Source organism: Protomyctophum bolini (genome assembly GCF_963924005.1).
Source record: "Protomyctophum bolini genome assembly, chromosome: 15".
NCBI lineage: Eukaryota > Metazoa > Chordata > Actinopteri > Myctophiformes > Myctophidae > Protomyctophum > Protomyctophum bolini.
In genome coordinates, this window is record NC_137876.1 from 18058205 (window position 1) to 18079171 (window position 20967).

Sequence of the window (20967 nt, forward strand, 5' to 3'; positions counted from 1 at the left end):
GCGCCACTCGGTGGCGCGCTATGAGCTTGTAGATCTGCTATTTTTGAAAAATAGAAGAACGACTGACATTTTTAGAATCTGATCTCGGGTCAGAATGGGTTCATCAGACCAGTGTGTGTCCAGTGGAAACCTCGTATGAATCTGATCTCAGGTCAGAATGGGTTAATAGGCCTACTACTGCAAGTCGCTCTGGATTAAGAGCATCTGCTAAATGCCTAAATGGTAACACAAAAACATCATCATTGGTAAATGGTGCATTCATATAGCGCCTTTATCCAAAGGCGCTTTACATAGATTGTGCATTACATTCACCCATTCACACACATTCATACACCGATTGCGGCACATCGGGAGCAATTTGGGGTTCAGTGTCTTGCCCAAGGACACTTCGAGGAGGAGCCGGGATTCGAACCAGCCGACCCATGGGATCATTGGACGACCTGCTCTATACCTCTTGAGCCACAGTCGCCCCAGCGGTTGGACAACGGTTCCAGTGGCAGCGGCTGGTCAGGGTTCCGTGTCGCGTTTGAGGAAATGGTGCGCTGTGACTGGCCAGTCGCTGTGATTGACAGCCTACACCTAAACCTAACCCTAAACCTAACCCTAACCTCAGTAAAACTATACCTAAACCTAACCCTAACCTCAGTAAAACTATACCTAAACCTAACCTCAGTAAAACTATACCTAAACCTAACCTCAGTAAAACTATACCTAAACCTAACCCTAACCTCAGTAAAACTATACCTAAACCTAACCCTAACCTCAGTAAAACTATACCTAAACCTAACCCTAACCTCAGTAAAACTATACCTAAACCTAAACCTAACCTCAGTAAAACTATACCTAAACCTAACCCTAACCCTAACCTCAGTAAAACTATACCTAAACCTAACCCTAACCCTAACCTCAGTAAAACTATACCTAAACCTAACCCTAACCCTAACCTCAGTAAAACTATACCTAAACCTAAACCTAACCCTAACCTCAGTAAAACTATACCTAAACCTAACCCTAACCCTAACCTCAGTAAAACTATACCTAAACCTAACCCTAACCTCAGTAAAACTATACCTAAACCTAACCCTAACCTCAATAAAACTATACCTAAACCTAACCCTAACCTCAGTAAAACTATACCTAAACCTAAACCTAACCCTAACCTCAGTAAAACTATACCTAAACCTAACCGTAACCCTAACCTCAGTAAAACTATACCTAAACCTAACCTCAGGGGGGCGTTTCAAAGAACCCGAATGCGACACGATTACCCCACGAGCGTGGCAGCGCCTTGCCAGTGGCTGCAGAGAGGATTGCATCACGCAATCCTCTGCCACCATGCGGTAGAAAGAATCTCAGGCCTTTGCTGGCTCCTGCAGGACCGTCATGGTGACCAAGGATAGATGTCACACAGCTTAATGTCTGTGCAGAATGTATACAGAGAGGAGCTGGAACGGAACCAATCTTTGGAACTGCGTGGCCACGTTGCCATTGGAGGTTCACCAATGCAACGTCATTCTCATCCTCTAGTGCAGTGATACTCAACCTCAGGCCCGCGGGCCACATCAGGCCCGCGGGACCATTATGACTGGCCCACCAATGAAAATCTAAAAAAAAGAAGAAAAAAAAATCTGGAAAATGAAATAAAAATAAATAAATCTGAATGAAGTTATCTTTAATTACATTATTATAAGTAATACTATTAGAGTTGTACTATTACTCGAACGAAAATAAAAGCTTGGGGGGGGGGGGGGGGGGGAGATGCAATGCAAATGAAAGACATATACTGTGTATCCCTATTTCCTGACATAATTTTATAGCTAAACGGACAGAATTCTATTTTATTTGAATGATGAAACCCAGCTGCCATTAATAGTTGGAAATGGAAATGGAAATTGCGGAAATTGCGGGAATTGCGGAAATGGAAATTGCGGAAATTGTAATTGCGGAAATTGCGGAAATTGCGGAAATGGTGCAAATGGAAATTGCGGAAATGCGGAAATGGAAATTGCGGAAATTGCGGAAATGGTAATTGCGGAAATTGCAGAAATGGTGGAAATGGAAATTGCGGAAATTGTGGAAATGGAAATTGAGGAAATTGCGGTAATGGAAATTGCGGAAATTGCGGAAATGGAAATAGCGGAAATTGCGGAAATGGTAATTGCGGAAATTGCGGAAATTGCTCTTCACTTATAGATATCTATTTTCAGGTAGATTGTTTTATTTTACTCAGTCAGCCATATCACTACTAATTTTTTTTCATGAAAAAGGTCATAGCTGGGTAATCTATTTTCAGGCAAATTGTGTTTATTGTATTTTATTTTACTCAGCCATAACAATTTATTTTCTGTTAACCAACTTGCTGGCTGGCAGGCAGGCAGACAGCTACTCATAGACAGGCAGACAGACAGACAGACAGCTACTCATGGAGAATTGGACAGGCAGGCAGTCAGACAGCTACTCATAGACAGGCAGACAGACGGCTACTCATGGAGAATTGTACAGGCAGGCAGACAGCTACTCATGGACAATTGGACAGGCAGGAAGGCAGACAGCTACTCATAGACAGACAGACAGCTACTCATGGACAATTGGACAGGCAGGAAGGCAGACAGCTACTCATAGACAGACAGACAGCTACTCATAGACAATTGGGCAGGCAGGCAGACATACTCATAGACAGACAGACAGCTACTCATGGACAATTGGACAGGCAGGAAGGCAGACAGCTACTCATAGACAGGCAGGCAGACAGACAGCTACTCATGGACAATTAGGCAGGCAGGCAGACAGCTACTCATAGACAGGCAGACAGACAGCTACTCATAGACAGGCAGACAGACAGCTACTCATGGACAATTAGGCAGGCAGGCAGACAGCTACTCAGACAGGCAGACAGACAGCTACTCATGGACAATTGGACAGGCAGGCAGGCAGACAGACAGACAGCTACTCATAGACAGGCAGGCAGACAGTAAGACAGCTACTCATTGACAGACAGACAAATAACTACTCATGGACAGACAGACAGACAGACAGGCAGGCAGGCAGGCAGGCAAAGAGCTACTCATGTTATGTTATTATAACAGCTACTCATGTTATGTGCAATAATTTGTGCAGTTATGGAAACAGCTCTTTGTGTTTATGCAAGAAAATGTAACACATTTATTTATTTACATATTGTGTGCATGCACAATTTGCACATTGTACTTTGATACATTTTGCGAAAATAAAGCAATTGAAAGAGAGAAGTTATCAAGTATCATTAATGTCGTAATTTTATCTACTGGCCCCTGGCCCCTTGCCATTTTTGTAATGTGGCCCACAGGTAAATCTATTTGAGTATCCCTGCTCTAGTGGCATCAATTCCAGCATGAAAGAAAAGTGAAAGAAACCAAAGTGAATGCTGTGCTACATCCACTTCCCTGTGTTTCCATGGTAACGACAATTCAGAATCAGATACCCTTTATTTGCCATTGTGTAACACACAGACATGTTGACATGACTGCGTTCAGTTCTTTTTTCACATAACAACCAACAGACACGTAAGACAATACCGTGCAGGGGAAATACATATAAAGTGCAGAGTTATAGTTCATAGTGCAACATGTTCCCGGTGTCAAAGTGCCGGTGTCACTAGTGGGCAGGGGTGGAAGGGACTAGGCCGTGGCCAGGCGGTGCATCAATGCATTATGCATCAACACAGGGATCAGAACAGAAAGTTCAATTGCACCCAAAACCCACCAAGAAAGAACATGTTGACTAATCTTTAATGTATACGAAAGTAATTACACATGTTTGTAGTTTAGCTGAACGATCCTGAGTCTAGACTAGACTAGTGTGATCATGTTTCACATTGATCCACCTCCACAATAAAGAAAACATTGATTAAATATTAAAGATCATACATTTAGCTATGTAAGCATCCTACTGCAACCTGACTGTTGTATAACCTTCTTGTTTATACACAAATGTAGCCTTTGTTACCGTATTATATTTTGTCATATCATATGAGAGAGTGCAATATGCATCCAAATACAGGTTTATGCTCTGCCATATTGTCTATATTGTTTAGACTCATTAAAATAACCTAGAGGGAGTCAAGGCACACTGCTGAGCAACGCGGTGATACTAGAAAACCAGAATTGTGACAGGATGGAGGATTGCAATCCTGTGAGCGAGGTGGCTGACTGGTGGCTGGTGACGGGCTGTGCCCATGCATTCTAATCCCTGCTGTTGTTGAAATAAAATTGATTTATAGTTTGGATTAGGCTATGTATTTCTTCCTATTGGCACCATGTTAGTTATTATAGAGTGGTGCCTTTTAGAGCCTCTACAGCGGTGTCCGTTGGGCACTGGCCTACTTGGAATGATGCAAGTTGGAAATGCATGCCCCCATGGACTGTCATACTCTGTGGCAGCTACTGTGAACACAACAGTGGTTTAGTTTGGAGGTTTGTAAGTTTGGAGGTTTGTAAATATATCCGCTGTGTTTGGGCTCTCTCTAGTGGTGGTGTCTTGACATGAGAGCGACACGCTGCGAGTTTTTCATACTATTATAATTTGTATGAACATTACCAAACAACAAATATTAAAAGGACAATGGGACGATTTACATAAAAAACAATGAACAACCGACAGACAGACAGAGAACCAAACAAAACAACAATACACAATTGACTGTAGGCCTACACAATTATTAGATATTACTTTTCCACAAAATGAAGAGGAAATACCTGCAGCTGTCATCACATGCATTACATGCACCGTGACCACATGCACCATAAGCTTCAGGCATCCACTTATATTATAGCACCTTTGAGTCATTGTGAGCTTGTAGATCTGCTATTTTCAAATGGCCGGTAAATGTATAGGGCTGAAGTGGTTAGTGATTACCATCTATACAGTATAGATCATGGTCAGCACTTAGGCCCCTTTTCCACTGGTTGGTTCCCAATGGGAATGCAAATGAGGCATTATGTAGGAAAATATGCAAAATATAGAAAATATGAAAAAGCTACTACTGTGGAAGGGTTATCATGTATGAACGTGTATTGATCCTATAAACAATTTAATATAGGTCTAGTTGTTCCCACCAATTGTGGAGCTCTGGCTCATGGACTAAGAACAAAAAAAGAACTGAACCAATCGGTGGAAAGGGGGTCTTAATGCGACCCGCAGGTAATATCAGAATACTGTATTGATTACTAGTATTACAATTGCCTCTTTTTTTAAGTCCAATGTATTTGTATTTAGTTCATAAAAGTCTAACTATAACTAAATTGCATTGGAATAAAATGGGACTATTAAAATAGCCTATGACGATTATTTGTTATAATTTCCCCCCAATTATGCCGGTTTAAATGAGCATTTTGCTAATTAATATGATTAATATATATTAATATATTGGTTGACGTGTTTTTCACAAAGGGACACTTCACCCTTTTTGCAAAAAAATATATGTTAATGACGTTTAGGAGCTTTAGAACACTTTCCTGGGGGTCTTTATGTGTGTAATATGTGGTTTTAGATATTTCAGATTGTAGCAGTGAGCCTGTTGTCTCTGATGACATGGACACTGGGCTCACTTCCTTCCTGGACTACATGTTGTCTCAGTAAGACAGCTCTCCCCTTATCCACAAGGAGGAGCAGTGCACCAAAGGATTATGGGAATTGTAGTCCAGGAAGGTAGTGAGACCAGTGTCCATGACATCAGAGACAACAGGCTCACTGCTACAATCTGAAATATCTAAAACAACATATTACACACATAAATACCCCCAGGAAAGTGATCTAAAGCTTCTAAACGTCATTAACATCTTTTTTTTGCAAAAAGGGTGAAGTGTCCCTTTAATACACAAAACCGCACGTATACGGATTACGGACGCACGCACACGCGCGCACCCGACCCTTCATCATTTAGATTAGAAATTCAACGGTTGTACCGTGAACGCGCATCGCAGCGACGTCACAACATCAGGAAGGGCGACAACTCAGACAGCGAGACAGGTGACCCGTTACTACACCACGGTTAACTTGAAAACACAGATTAGGTACATTACTGCTACATAATTCTAAACTGGTTAGTTCCCAACTTCCCAGTTACGTTTCATAACGTTGTGCTGCTGATATATCAGGACACATTTAGCAAGCTTTAATGCAGAATCCCGGTGAAGGTTGACTTTAAAGTTTTTTCGGTCAATTTAACGTGTCATATCTGCATTCTGTTTGTCTGCTGTGTTTACGTTTTGGACGTGTCTAGCTCTCCTCCAGCTGAACAAACGGGCGTTGATCTTTGGTAATTATGGAGTGATCTCTATCATCTCTTTATAAGCTTAATTTGAGCTTGTTCTTTGTGTGGCCATTATTCCACGATTAGATAATATAATATTTAATGGGCTGCTGGTCCTCTAATGTTGGCTGACAGTTGAAAATCAATCTCAAAAGTTGTGCTAAATTGCGGCTATGCTATAGTTCTACACTTTTATCAGTCCCCGAAAACATGCCTAAAAGTTAGTGCTAAAGTTGTGTCTCAGATGCTTAAAATAAATCTGTTTAATTGTTATATAGCCTATAAGTAGGGGAAACTAGGCGAATGTGTTCCTACATGGTCATGGAGTTATGGACCATATGCTCTTGTAGTGGATCTGGCCCAGGCATTATGCAGTCTCATAGCCTAAGATTTAGACTCTGAGTCTTAGACTCGGAATCGATAAAATACATCTACAGGGAGTTTAAATCCTATAAGCTAGCAGTCTCATATTGCAAATAATGGAGAGCAGAGCAAGAGCATACAGTACCTAAACCAGAGAAGTTGTATTCTCATGTCATGTCTGCTGACAGTTTGGTCTCTAGAAAGTAGAGGTATAGATTAAGAGTGGTAGCCTACGTATGTACATGCCACCAAAAGCCACAAAGGTTTGGCATTGGTTGACAACACTACAGGAAGACCTGGCAAGAGCTTTAGAGACTGAAGCTTTAGAGATGCTTCCTGCACTGCCTCAGCACCTCAATTGCGTCATTATTCTGTGTGCCTCATATTCCTCCAAATAATATGTGAGAATTGTGACAAATGTGCCTAAAGCACACTGATGAGTGATGATTATTGATTATTGTTTTCACTTGATCCATATCTCACTATGGTGGTTATAGTACGCCCTGGCACTTATGTATATATTCATACACAAACCAAAGACAATGTATTGGTAGCATGGGTTCATTTATTGGCTGGTTTGGCATGTTCATGCCATGGCTGTATCCAACCTCTAACTTACTTGGTTGCAATTCCCTCCATTGCCCCATTTGAAACCGAAAAGTCAGATTTTTATTATGACACCAAAAAGCTGCTTCTCATCATGATGTTCCCTTGGCTGCCCCGTCAAGAAGGGGCTAACTTGGGACAGGCTCACCGCAATCCATCCTGAGCTTCTCCATGGGCCGGAGGCCCTGAAAGAACACTTCCTCATCCTTTTTCCCAACAACCAAGAGCCCAACTAATGGACTAGTAATAGTGGGAGAGATGCTTTTCATGGTTTTACAATTGTAGATTTCCACATGCTACCGCAGTATTTCACAGTGGTTGTCAATGTTGCCCTCCCTCATGTTTTTCGTTCTTTGCTCCATGCATTTTGTTTTCTACTGTAGGTAAAGCCAGCCATGAGAGTTCGTCCACCAAAGGCCGACGTCCTGTCGCCGACCTCTACCTTCGATCCCTACCACTACTACAAGTCTAATAAGGAAAATGTGAGCCGACGAACACCTAGGGATGCGTTAACTTGGTCTGAGGTGAACGTGACCACGCCATTGGGGCTTCACTCTCATAACGGTAGGATCAATTTGAACACCGCCAACACAAAAGTGAATGCCGGTGCCTTTATGCGTCCAAGAGTGTCGAATTATGTGGCCATATCACCACCACACCAACCCAAGCGGATCAAGACGGAACAGCCAGAACACAAAGTTACGAGTTTGGCGCATCCAAAACCCACCAAGAGAGAACATGCTCACAAATCTACGTCAAGGTACATCTGTGTTTTTTTTTTTATGATGATTCCCAGGTTTGACTAACTCCTAGCAGACACTGATGCAGTGATGCATACGGTTATAATTAAATGGTGGTCAGTCTAAATGGCTTTGATTTTGATCTCTATTTAATTATAACCGTATGCATCACTGCATCAGTGTCTGCTAGGAGTATATAGTGACCACAAAACTATGCGCAAACATTTAGGTTGTTTTGAGAGCACATGTCCACAGCATGCTGTAGAGATATCTCTACAATGTAGCATGTCGGAATAATGCATCATGAAGATCTCCAAATTGAATCATTATGCTCAAATTGCTCATTAAACAATTCCTCTGTTTGTTAATTTAGCTGTGGGCCGGTGGCCAGTTTGAACAACGCTGGCACAAAAGAGAATGCTGGTGTCTTACGTCCAAGAGTGTTGAATCATGTGGCCGTACCACCACACCAACACACACGTCTGATCAACGGAGAGCAGCTAGGCCACAAAGTTCCGAGTTTGGCGTACTACCCACCACCCGCCAAGAGAGAACATGCTGTGAAATCTATATCGAGGTAATGTACATCTGTGATTTTTGATCATTTTTCTGATGACTCCCAGGTTGTAGTTCTAGTTGTGTCAATCTAAATGGCTTAGATTTTGATCACCGTATACATCACAGCGTCTAGGAGTAGTAACCTACAGTACTGTGTGCAAAGTAAATGTTTAGGTGGTTTCGAGAGCACATCCACAGCATGCTACAGAGTCTCTACAATGAACGTAGCATGTCTGTTGGAATAACTACATCATGACAGTCCTGGTGAACAAAAAAGCTCATTAAACAATTGTTTTTTTTTACTTTAGCGGTGGGCCGCTGGCCAGTTTGAACAACGCTTACACAAAAGTGAATGCAGGTACCTTGCATAATGTGTCCAATCTGGCCATAACGACACAGCAACACAAACGGATCAACTCGGAGCAGCCGGAACACAGCTATGCGAGGTCGGTGCACACAGAACCCACCAAAAGAGAACATGCTGACAAATCAAGGTAATGTACTTCTGTGTTTTTTTCTGATGATTCCCAGGTTGTAGTTATATAACTTATGAGTTGTATCAATCTAAATGGTTATTTAGACCCCTGAGTTAAAAACATTCACTTTGAAAGAATATATATTCAAAGATTTGTGCCACATTTTTACGATTTTTCAAAAATAGCAGACCTACAAGCTCGTAGCGTGCCACTCTGTGGCGCGCTATGAGCTTGTAGATCTGCTGTTTTTCATTAGCTTAATTATAACGTAATGTTACTTTAAAACACCAAAAGGGGTTCCCGCCCAAAATGGGTTAAGGCCTATAAGGTGACCATGAAACGGCGGTTAGTAAAAAACAGTGCGATGTGTTTGGTTGAGCGGTGAGTCGCTTAACACCACTGCGTGATGTCCACAGCACCTCAAAGGCCCTTATAAAACAAGGCTCCCAAAACAACTTGGTCGGGCTGCTACATGGCCTCACTGTCCGAACCCACCTCACCCCTGCCCATTTTAGGGTTGATGACAGAGAGTACAGCATCTTGCAATGGGTCATCTTGCACCTGTCTAAATACTTCCTTATTGTCAACAAAGTTCACACCCGCAACGCCAGAGGGAGTAGTTCAACAAACCATGTGCAACCCAGATTCGGCATAAACAAGGGACTAAATTTATTTCACTCCTATGCCACAATGCCAAAATGTGGAACGCTCTACCGCTCTCAAAGGGCACCAACGGACTACGCAATTCGAAACTGTCCCCCGTAAAATCGGAATCCTCACCCTTTTACTGAATATGTTTCTTTTCCCTTTTTACCTCCTGCACATGCATATTTGTATATCTAAATGTTCTGATTAATTGAAAATGGTGTAATGCTTTATCAGTGTGCTGTCCACAGTAAGTCATTGTATTGAGTTGTGCTTTCATGTTGAAATGTACCCATTCTGCAAACTGTTGATAAATGCATCAATCAATCAATGTCATGTTGTAGTTGTCGGTGGTCACCTTATCACCTAACTTGAGTATGAATAGGCCTTTTAGAAGCCTTGGATTTTGATCACTATTCATAACCGCATGTGCATCAGTGTCTCTAGGAGTGGTGACCACAAAACTATGTGCAAACATTTAGGTTGTTTTGAGAGCACATTCACAGCATGCTACAGATGTCTCTACAATGACTGTATGTAGGCTATGTCTGTTGGAATAACTGCATCATGCCAGTCCCGGTGAACATCTCCCAATTGAAACATAACCCCGTTAAACAATTCCTGACTATTATTTATTTTTTCTTTAGCGGTGGGCCGGTGGCCAAACGGATCAAGACAGAGCAGCCAGAACGCAAAGTTGCGAGTTCTGTACAACCAAAACCCACCAAGAGAGAAGGACATGCTGACAGATCCACATCAAGGTAGTGCACTTCCCTGAGTATCCTCTAGAGAGAGCAGTGGGACCATGGTTCACATTGATCTACCTCCCCAATAAACCAAAGATGAGAACATGTAAAAACATTAGAGCTGGGACTCGATTAAAAAAAAAATCTAATTAATCAGAGGCTTTGTAGTTAATTAATCTCGATGAATCGCATATCAATATTTAACCCGAGAACAGTGAGAAACCTTTTTTTTCAAATGTTTTTGGTATCTCAGTGAATAGTGACTACGGGATTCCACTCATTTTCAACATTTTACTGTCATTAATATACCTTAGAGTTGTTGTGTGGATATAATAAAGTCCCCCCCATTCTGTGTTGCCTAGAACTGGAGGTATGAAAAAAAAATCAGTAAACATTATGAAGTATACATCTCCGTGACATCACAAAAGAAAAATGTACTTCACTGTTTTTTTCAGACCTTCAGTTCTATAGGCAACACAGAATGGGGGGACCTTTTATTATTTCCAGTGCACACAACTCAATAGAAAAATGCGTTTGATTCCAACAGTGATATATAGGCAGGTGATATATATAGGCAGCAAGTGCCTATATAAAGTGTCTCAGTGTGTATATGAATACTCAAATGTGCTTTACATGGCTGGGCATGAGAAAACAAATAAAAACAACTTTATTATGGGGGAAACAAAAAGGTGCGATTAATTTATCTGTAGTTAATCGCGATACATTTTTCTGTAGTTAATTAATCTTGATTAACGTCCCGGCCCTAAAAAACATTTGATGATACTCTTATTATTTTGCCCACATATCATATGAGCGAATGCAATCATATTTATTCATGCAAATACATGTTTTGGTAATTTTGCTGGCTTTTCAGCTTTTATGGACAGATGTTTAGAGAGTGGACATGCAATAAATGGTCCGGCCTGTCGGTAATCGAACCAAAGAGTGCGTTAGGCACTCTAGCTCTGGTCCATAGCTCTAATGCCGTTGCATTTAGAGCTATGTTACCGATGACTTCCGGGGCTCTCATAAATGCAGACCAGCCTCTCGTCTAAATAAAATCACACCTGTGTGAACTGAGTGGTGCATTTATTCATCGGTAACATGGCTCTAAATGCAACGGCATTGGAGCTATGGACCAGAGCTATATGCACCCTAAACATTCACATATAGCGCGTTTGTGGTGTTCCATCCCTCCAATAGAGTTGTAGAGACTTGCAGAGTGAAGTCTATTATGCCAAGACGCATTGAAGCTATTCTGGTGGTTTGTGGTGAGGCACCACTCGGTTCACACAGCTGTTATTTTTTAATTTGTCATCTGTCTTGTCTGTCTAAACTGAGAACTTAATGTAATTAAACCAACCTCATCAAGTCCACTTCCCCATTTGTGAAAGCATATATTATTTGGTGAATAAAAGAATGCCGATGATGACGCTATTTTACATACTGTCAATGGATTGGAAAGACGTCTTATTGTCACATCACGGTCTCACAAGTAACAGTGGATGAAATTCATTTTTTTGTGCATAGTTCCCCACCGTGTCGTTATTCTAAGGAGACAAAAATAAATGTATGGGTTGCATGATCATAATACATGTTTTACTCTTGCAGACCAACGGTTGAAAATGAGTCCTACTGGCTGCAGAAGAAGCTGGCCTACATTGACATGGTCAAAAGACACATGACTGAGCATCCTGCTGATGCACAGAGTGAGTATATTATAATGCACATCTTCCCATCTTATCCAGCAAACTTGTAGCCTTCATAATATGCCATGTGTGTTATTTTTAACCCATTCTGAGCGGGAACCCCTTTTGGTGTTTTAAGCATAGCTATTGAAAAATAGCTACGCTATGCTGAAAGGTCGTGAAAATGTGGCGCAAATCTTTGAATATATATTCTTTCAGAGCGAACGTTTTTAAGTCAAATCTTTGCTTCTGTGGCGTCGCTGGAACAACATATTTTCAGATGTGGGGGGGGGGGGGGGGTCGGTGGCCAATTACATATATTTTTTGGGGGGTCCTTGACATGAAATATTGAGCACCATTGATACAGAAACATGGGTATTTCAGAAAACTGTCGGGATTTAGAAGACATTTGTAGAACCGTCCTCGGGTCTAAATGGGTTGTTTTTGTTCTCATTCCCGGCTATAGTCTCGACGGTCACACACGCAAAGACAGAGTTGCTGAACCTGATGACCCATGTGGCCGGACAGCCACGTTCTGACAGCACACAATGGCAGCATCCATCTGACCTCACATGCAGGTATTTCATCCACTCGTCGATTCTCTCTCTCTCTCTCTCTCTGTGTGAAAACATTATTTCGCCAATTAAAATCATTCTGATGATGATGGTATGATTAAGGCAGTTAGCTTTAGGTAGTAAGGTTTGCGTCGTCATTTGTTTTACTGTTCCAGACCAATGGGTGAAAGCGGTCATCATTATTATTATTGATGGGGAATTTATTTAGTTTGAGTAGGTAACTCTCAAAACACTGAAAATGCCCAACTCAAAAAAGACACTATGATGGTTGTAGGTCCACAGACGGTGTCTTCACACTCCTCCTCCACCTGCTGCTACATGCATGCTTGCCTTCCTTTATTATATCAATGAGAAGAGAATTAGAAACATCACATGGTAGGAGAAGGAGGCTCTTCTGTTCATTTATTAGCACTGATATTTCCTCATCTTAGACCATCCATGCCTGCTGTTTGGATTGTGGTGCTGTAAACCTACGTGGGGGGGGGGGGCAAGTTGAATGAAAGGTGGCATAATTTTGGTAGTCCGTATCGTTCGGCCATAATCGTTGTCCGAAGTTAGTGGGAGGGGCCTGTTTTTATAAAAACAATGTCACAAATCACAAACGGAATGTCCAATCCATCACACATTTGAATCTCATGACGTGGGTGGCTTAATCAACCCAGAGCCAAAAGCAATTCCATTTTCATTCATAGGGGGCACCGCGAATGCAAATAATGTAACCGCTTGTTGCAGAAAAATGATTTTTGGGGGGATAAATAAATCCCCTCCAAATTACTTACACATGATCACAGGGGTGATGTGACAATGTAATTGGCTAGCAACAATAGTGGGAGGGGCCTATATAAGCGATTGCAGCAACCAGACTTTGCATTTTTCCCAAAATTGAGACTTTTCTAGTTGCATCAATCAAATGGCTTAGATTTTGATCAGCATTTGTAACCACAAAACCACAGTATGTGCAAACATTTAGGTTGATTTGAGAGCAGCTTATTCATCCACATCATGCCACAGATGTCTCTACAATGAATGTAGCATCATGTTTGGACTCTGGAGATCTTTACCAGAACTGTCTTGATGCATTTATTCCAACAGATTGAAACATAAGCTCATTGAACAATTCCTCCGTTTTATTTTTACTCGGTGAGCCTGTGGCCAGCAACCCATACCAATGTAAACAATTTAATTTCAATACAACTTTTATGTCCCGTGCACTTGGTTAGTTCAATTTAAAATAAATGAATGAGAGTCTATTGGACTCCGACAAGATTGTTCAGGGCTAAGCTCGGAGAGAGTCCGGACCCCGGGAACACTTATTCATGTGTTGTGGGAGTGCCCGAGGGCACAGACTAGTCTATGGTGTGCTATTCATGAGAATATAATGCAAATCACAAACCAGGATATTCCTCATACACCTGCTCTGTTTATTCTGGGTGATCCTGGCTCCATCGCCATTAAAACACCTCCGCGCGCCTCTAGCTGACTGGATTTCATACAGCATTAATGGTGGGCAAGGAAGATCATCGTTAAAAGAATGGAAGTCTCAGGATTTGCCTCCAGCACATCTCTGGTTCACTCACGCTTGGTATTGAGGGGGCTTTGGAGAAGTTATCCAGTTAGATAAATATGATTTGTAGTGGCACGTGTTCCTCCGTCATGCTGCAGGCCCCTGATGTGATCCATGGTCCGGGGCGATGTCCTTTTGATTGTTCGTTGGCTTGATATACATACGATACGGTTGATGATGCTGGTCGTGTGAACTAATTTAATTTTTTACCGTGTTTTATTTTAATACATTTCTTTTTGTTTATCTTGTCTATATTATGTTTCTGTGCACATACATGATGTCCATGCATACTTGTATTCTGTTGTTGTTGCTTGTGTTCGTCTTTTCCGTTTATTTGTAAAAAAAAAACCCAAATAAAGTACTGATCATGAGAAAATCACACCCGTGTGAAGTGAGGGGCGCTCTTATGATTAGGTGATGTATTTGATGTAAAACAAACGGTGTCAAAACAAACATTAAATTATCTGTATTGTTAATGGGGTTCAATGTTTGTGTTGGTGACAAAACGGACATTAATTTATCTTCATTGTCAATGGCGTTTTTGAAGGGCGCTAGACCCTCCAATGCACAGGTTTAATGTTTGTCTTTGGTTCAAAGTTTGTTTAGTAAACGCATTGACAATAAAGGGATAATTTACATAATGTGCGTTTACGTCTTATTGTCTCTTTATTGTTAATGGCGTTTAATGTTTGTTTTACATCACCTAATCAACATATTAGCGCCCCCACTTCACACGGGTGTGATTTTTTTAATAACAAACATTGAACTAAAAACAAACTGGAATCCCTTTTGGTGTTAAGCATTATGTTATATTTAAGCTATTGAAAAATAGCAGATCTATCTGGCGCAAATCTTTGAACATATATTCTTTCAGAGCGAAAGTTTTTAACTCAAATCTTTGCTTCTGTGGGGGTCCCTGGAACAATATATTGGGTGTCCGTGGCCAAATACAGATAATTCTGGGGGCTCTACAGAATATACCTCCTTTCCTTGTATGATAAACAGTGAAAATGGCAGATCTAATTGGCTCACAACACATCCCAACGATGCTTGTAGATCTGCTATTTGTAGCAGGTTGTAATATTATTTTCCATGGAGCCTTCCTGGGGGTTGATAACAGTTACTTTACTATAATAGTTTAGTTTAATATACACAGCAATAGTGCTCATGTGGCCTATAGTTACTTCTTTAAGGCTTGTTTTCATAGACCTCGTTGCTTGTTTCCCCCGCAACAGTGGCCCTGAGCTGACTGCAGTGAAAGCAACTGTGTCTGAAAAGCAACGTGGCTTGTCTGCGTTCTCTAGCGTAACTCCGGAAATGGATGTTCACAAGCTGCAAAGTGGTGCTAGCAAGTATTGTAGCTATCTTCCGACCGGGTGCAGTTAATTTTTACGTCGTTGGGTGTCTACATGCCAAATGCTCTCGCGCCTATGGTGGCTCTCGGGGTCAATGAGGTGCGGTCTGGCACTATCGACTGCTGCTCTCTTAAGCACAGATCAAAAGACATCTGGAGTCAACACATTCATGTTCAACATGGTAAAAACTTCATGTCCAAAAATTGCTTTTACGTTTGTGAGGTTGTATGTATGATGAAGTAGGGTCTTAATTTACAAAAGTGTGTGTGTGAGAGATATATATATATATATATAATGAGGTTTTCTGCCTGACAGTTCAGAGAACTGATTTAGAATCAGCTTCAGGTCTTAATGCATGGGTTATGGCAGTGGTTTTCAACCCTTTTCCAGGTCCATTATTTATTTGATGATATTTCAGCCACAGACCACTACTTGATGAGATTTAAGTCTCTCAGACCCAAAATGTATTTTGTTGTCAAACACGTTGATCAAAATGACAATTCTTCTACATTCTCTAATTGTGTAAATTAAGTGTTGTAGATGTTTAACAATAATTTAACTCTTCAGAGAGTAAAATATCTATGAGGGTCCATTTGGTTTACAATTTAAGCAATATTACACGAGAGGGGGTGGCCCCTCTAGTGTAATTTTGCAATTATTCAACAATTACCCTTAAAACTAAGATAATCGCAAAAAATCATACTTTTTTTTTTTAATGACAGATGTAACCACTACGACCACAAATGTACCAAGAAACTAGCTAGCTTAGCCACAGAGTCTCCTGCGTTCTGGGAGAACAGAGCAGCTGAATTATTTGTTTTGATTAGGCGTTGCATCATGCTGGTTTTGAAGCACGGCTAGAAAGCTGTTTCAACCCATCGGATTGCTTCCTCGAAACAATCCTGTTGTATAATTCTCAATCATATCCTGGAACCCCACCTCAAGGACCCGGACCACTGATTAGGGACTACGGTACTGAAATATGTCTTGGGAAATTGTCGGCATCCGTCAGTAATGTCAAACTATCCAGTGGCGCGTAGTCAAAAATGGACCAAATGCCAGGCCAGCATTATTATGGTCCGTTGCAATGGTCGCCATGCCAAACTGGCTCATGGACTAGATGTGTTGTTGGAAGGCGATGCTGCTCTAGTTCCAACAATGTGCTCCTTTTCAGAAAGTACCGGAGGAGATTTGAACAGAGGAGCCCTGTAGTGCCGCTTGGTGCGTGGAAGGAGCAGAACTCCAAGATGGGGCGACGCTTCTACAGAGTCCCACACGGTTTCCATAGGACTCCAGTTCATCTGTACAGATGAACTTGGATACATTGTTTGCATTGATTTTGTGGATTTTCTTTTATTTATTTTATTTGTTTTAATATTAAATGCACGTGCGTGTGCATTTTTGCACTATTTTCGTTTGAGTTGTGTGTGGCTTAAAAGCATGTTTGCACTTTTTGTGTGTACTTTGTGTATTTTAATGTATGTCACTTTAATGCTGTGTATTTTGTTCTTGTTTGTTTGATGTGTGGCGTTAATGCATGTTTTTATTTTTTTCTTCTATTAAGTTGAATGTAATGTATGTGGCTCTTTGTCATTTGGTTGAATGCCTTCTAATGCATTTACACATTAGTATGGTCTGAGGTTTTACCACAAAGCACTTGAGGCTATGATGTCTCCATCAATGGCTGTCACTGATGCATTGGTTAATTAGTTTCATGTCTTGATATAAATGCCCATACTGTAAGTACAAGTTTCCTTACCGCATACTATTAATCTGAGTTGTAGTCTCAAGGCCGTGTCCTCTGATCTCAGTCATTGACCAAATTTGTCTTGGTCGTATCTTGAATTACTACTGATTTGTTTATGGAAACGGATGGATAAAATACTCGAATATAGCAAAAGAAAAAGAAAAAGCTAATCCCTGGGTAATACATTACACCAGACGATGTTCTTTATGTTTGTATGGCCGTTCTGCCATAACAAGGTCTCATTGTGAGAGGAATATGTTTAGATAATTCAAAAGAGTTAATGTTTCAAGCACTGATCAAACATCGGAAAGTTGTATTTTTGTCAAAGTTGTTTCTCGACCAATTTTGGCCGTGGGTCTGTTCTAGACCTGGCCTTGGTCTCTATTGAGGTATGCAGCAACACTGTTATAATTATATTCAAAATGTTAAGACTTTGTTGAGTGCAAACGGAACGTACACATCAGTCATTGTAGCTCTAGTTTCACGTGAAACTTCACAGCAACTCAGGGGGTTCGGGGTATGTGTACCGCCACCAGCCATACGTGTTTCGTTGAGACCCCACATGTGTCCATAGAGTTGGAGATTGTGTGTTTGCCCCCTGAGAGTTATTTAATCTATAAAATGTTTTATTCACAAAGCATGACTCTGTCATAATTTACAGTATGAATGTTTCACATTCTTCTTCTTCCTGTGGGTTTTTCTTTACATACCTGACGGTGCAGTAACGCCTTCCCAGCCAGCCAACGGCACAAAGCTGTTCACAAAAATCAAATCAAATCGGGAGAATAAAGTATAGCAGCAACAACGTAATGAAAGCGAATGCATGTCCCGGTCTTATTGTACACATCAGCGGAAAAACGGTGGTCAGAAATGAGAAAAAAAAAGAAAGCGGCTGCACTCAGAAGGTCTTATCAGTATGGCCTCCTCGTCCACTGAATAATGCAGGCTGTTAAAAGTATAAGCAGTTACAGTTACCGGGGCAACCATTATGTCTCTTGGCCAGACCACCACAAGGGCCGTGTTGTGATGGTGCAGGCTGCGTTGCAGCATGTGTACTGCAGACGGGCAGCCGTGGGACCCATGATGCCCAGTTTTATGCCTCCGTCATACGGCGGTGTCGCTGTGGAAAGTGACTACTTTCCTTTTAACTGAGCTCTTCCGATTTTCAATCCATATCTCGGAGGCAAATATTGTACTTTTAATCCACTATAATTTTTTGAAAACTTTTGGTTGCTATACTTTGTAGATTTAGATTATTATTACAAAACCTCTTCAGACCTATATATACCCTATATTGGCCTGAATATAATCTTTTCCAATGGAAATATCCTAAAAAAACCAGTGTCTTATTATATATATATTATTATTATTATTATATATTATTTTTCCACAAATGAGTCTTGCAAAACGGGAGGTCGTCTCGTGATCAAGAGTCGTCATATTCGGGACAATGCGGTCCATACATTGGCAATTTGAAAATGGCATATCTATACAAGCTCACAGCACGTTGCAAAGCGACATGTTATGAGATATTTAGGACTTTCTTTTATGAATTTTGAAAACTTGTGAAATTGGACCTGCACATTGACTAGGCTACTTTTTTTTTAAAGTATATTTTGATGCCATAAATTGCCGATTATTCAAGCTCACAACACATTGTGGTGACATACACATATATATGTACACCTGACATACATATATATATGTATATGTATATGTGTGTATATATATATATATATATAACGGCAGGCGGCATCAATGTTACTTAAAAATATTTAATCCTTTTTTTACCGTTCTGTGCCGTCCAGCAGGTTTTGCCGTCTACCTGATTCCATGCATTCCAACGCAGCATCATGCAGTAGCCTACCTTGTCTTTCACCCCCCCACGAGTATTGTGAGTGAAATTAATATATGATAAAATGACCATGCTTGAAATTGCCTGTCTTGAAATATGAATTTTAAGATGGTGTGTTTGAGAGGTGAAAACATTTTTTTTCTCCCCCCCCCCCCTCAACTCTCTGCTCAAACATGCGACAGGGCAGGGATTGCACTCGTATCGACGCGTGCGTCGGAGAGACATCTGTAAACATAATCTAGTGTGGGGAATTTAGTGAGATAAAAGCCATTTGTGGGATTATATTATGCTATGTGTGGGACATCGATATCTTGGGATGTTGGGAGTCCCGACACGTTTTATCACGCAGGTTGCTGACACCACATTAAACGTGACCGTTGAGTGGATTCTTCATGAGGATTAATGTCTCGCTCGGTCAGAACTCTATACACGACTTCAATAACTCCAAAGGGATATTGCGTTTCAATGGGGAAAGTGACAGTTGCCGAAGTCTGAGATTCACATGCATTAATTATTCAGAGGAAAGAGAGACGCCCGCGCATGTCTGCCTGGAGTTTTTAGTGTTATTCAAAATAAAAGGTCAGTTTCAGTGGGAGTGTTTTTCACATTTTCCTTTTTGAACTTCATGTAATATATATAGCCTATATAAAAAAAAATCAAAACCACAGTGAATCTTTGTGAAAAATATTTAATATTTTTTTATTTGATTTAAGCATACACAAGAAAGCATACACCATATTCTTCATAACTGAAGTTGTGTAACCTTGTGCATAATAGTTAAACCATGCTAGCCCTCTTAAAGCGATGTCTATACTTTACACACGGGACGGTATCTGGATAGAGCAGTCTTTCTTTGTCTACCGTCTTCATTTATCCTCCCGTCTACACACCGGGAGCGTTTGTTTCGTGCGATTAATTAGCATTCATTAAAACTGCTGTTGTGTCATGAGCAGACCTTGCATCCACACAGAATGCCAACATTCTATCATGTCTATTTTTAGACTATAGGTTAGGTTAACCTATATGAATGAGACATCACCACATTCATAGTTTTTTATTAAAAAAAAAAAAAAAATTATCCCACGATTTTGTAACCCCATTTTTTCACCCAGTGTCAATTATTTAAAGGGACACTTCACCCTTTTTGCAAAAAAAATATATGTTAATGACGTTTAGAAGCTTTAGATCACTTTCCTGGGGGTATTTATGTGTGTAATATGTGGTTTTAGATATTTTAGATTGTAGCAGTGAGCCTGTTGTCTCTGATGTCATGGACACTGGTCTCACTACCTTCCTGGACTACAATTCCCATAATTATTTGGTGCACTGCTCCTCCTTGTGGATAGGGGGGAGAGCTGTCTTACTGAGACAACATGTAGTCCAGGAAGGAAGTGAGCCCAGTGTCCATGACATCAGAGACAACAGGCTCACTGCTACAATCTAAAATATCTAAAACCACATATTACACACATAAAGACCCCCAGGAAAGTGTTCTAAAGCTTCTAAACGTCATTAACATATATCTTTTTGAAAAAAGGGTGAAGTGTCCCTTTAATGTAATCCTATTCGCTACACTCCCTCTGCCAACCTGGGGAGAGCAACGGACTGACCTCATAGTCTCTTCACGGCATGAGGAGTCACTTAACGCGTGCAAGGAACACGTTATACCAACCAGTTCCTTTCCCCTCCATCAGGCGCCCCGGCTGGCCAGGGGGAGGCAGTATAGAGACGATGATTACTGCATGTCTTTTGTGAGTGTA

General features: G+C 40.9%; 1 protein-coding gene across 1 annotated transcript; it reads left to right on the top strand.

Moving 5' to 3' along the window:
• Positions 1 to 5973: 5973 nt before the first annotated feature.
• Positions 5974 to 16963, top strand: kop (askopos). Its single transcript, XM_080784249.1, has 8 exons — positions 5974 to 6006; positions 7642 to 8018; positions 8372 to 8575; positions 8865 to 9050; positions 10325 to 10438; positions 12035 to 12132; positions 12578 to 12689; positions 16780 to 16963. Exons 2-8 carry the CDS (start codon positions 7654 to 7656, stop codon positions 16916 to 16918), a joined length of 1218 nt encoding a protein of 405 aa, XP_080640375.1. The 5' UTR covers positions 5974 to 6006; positions 7642 to 7653; the 3' UTR covers positions 16919 to 16963.
• Positions 16964 to 20967: the final 4004 nt, after the last annotated feature.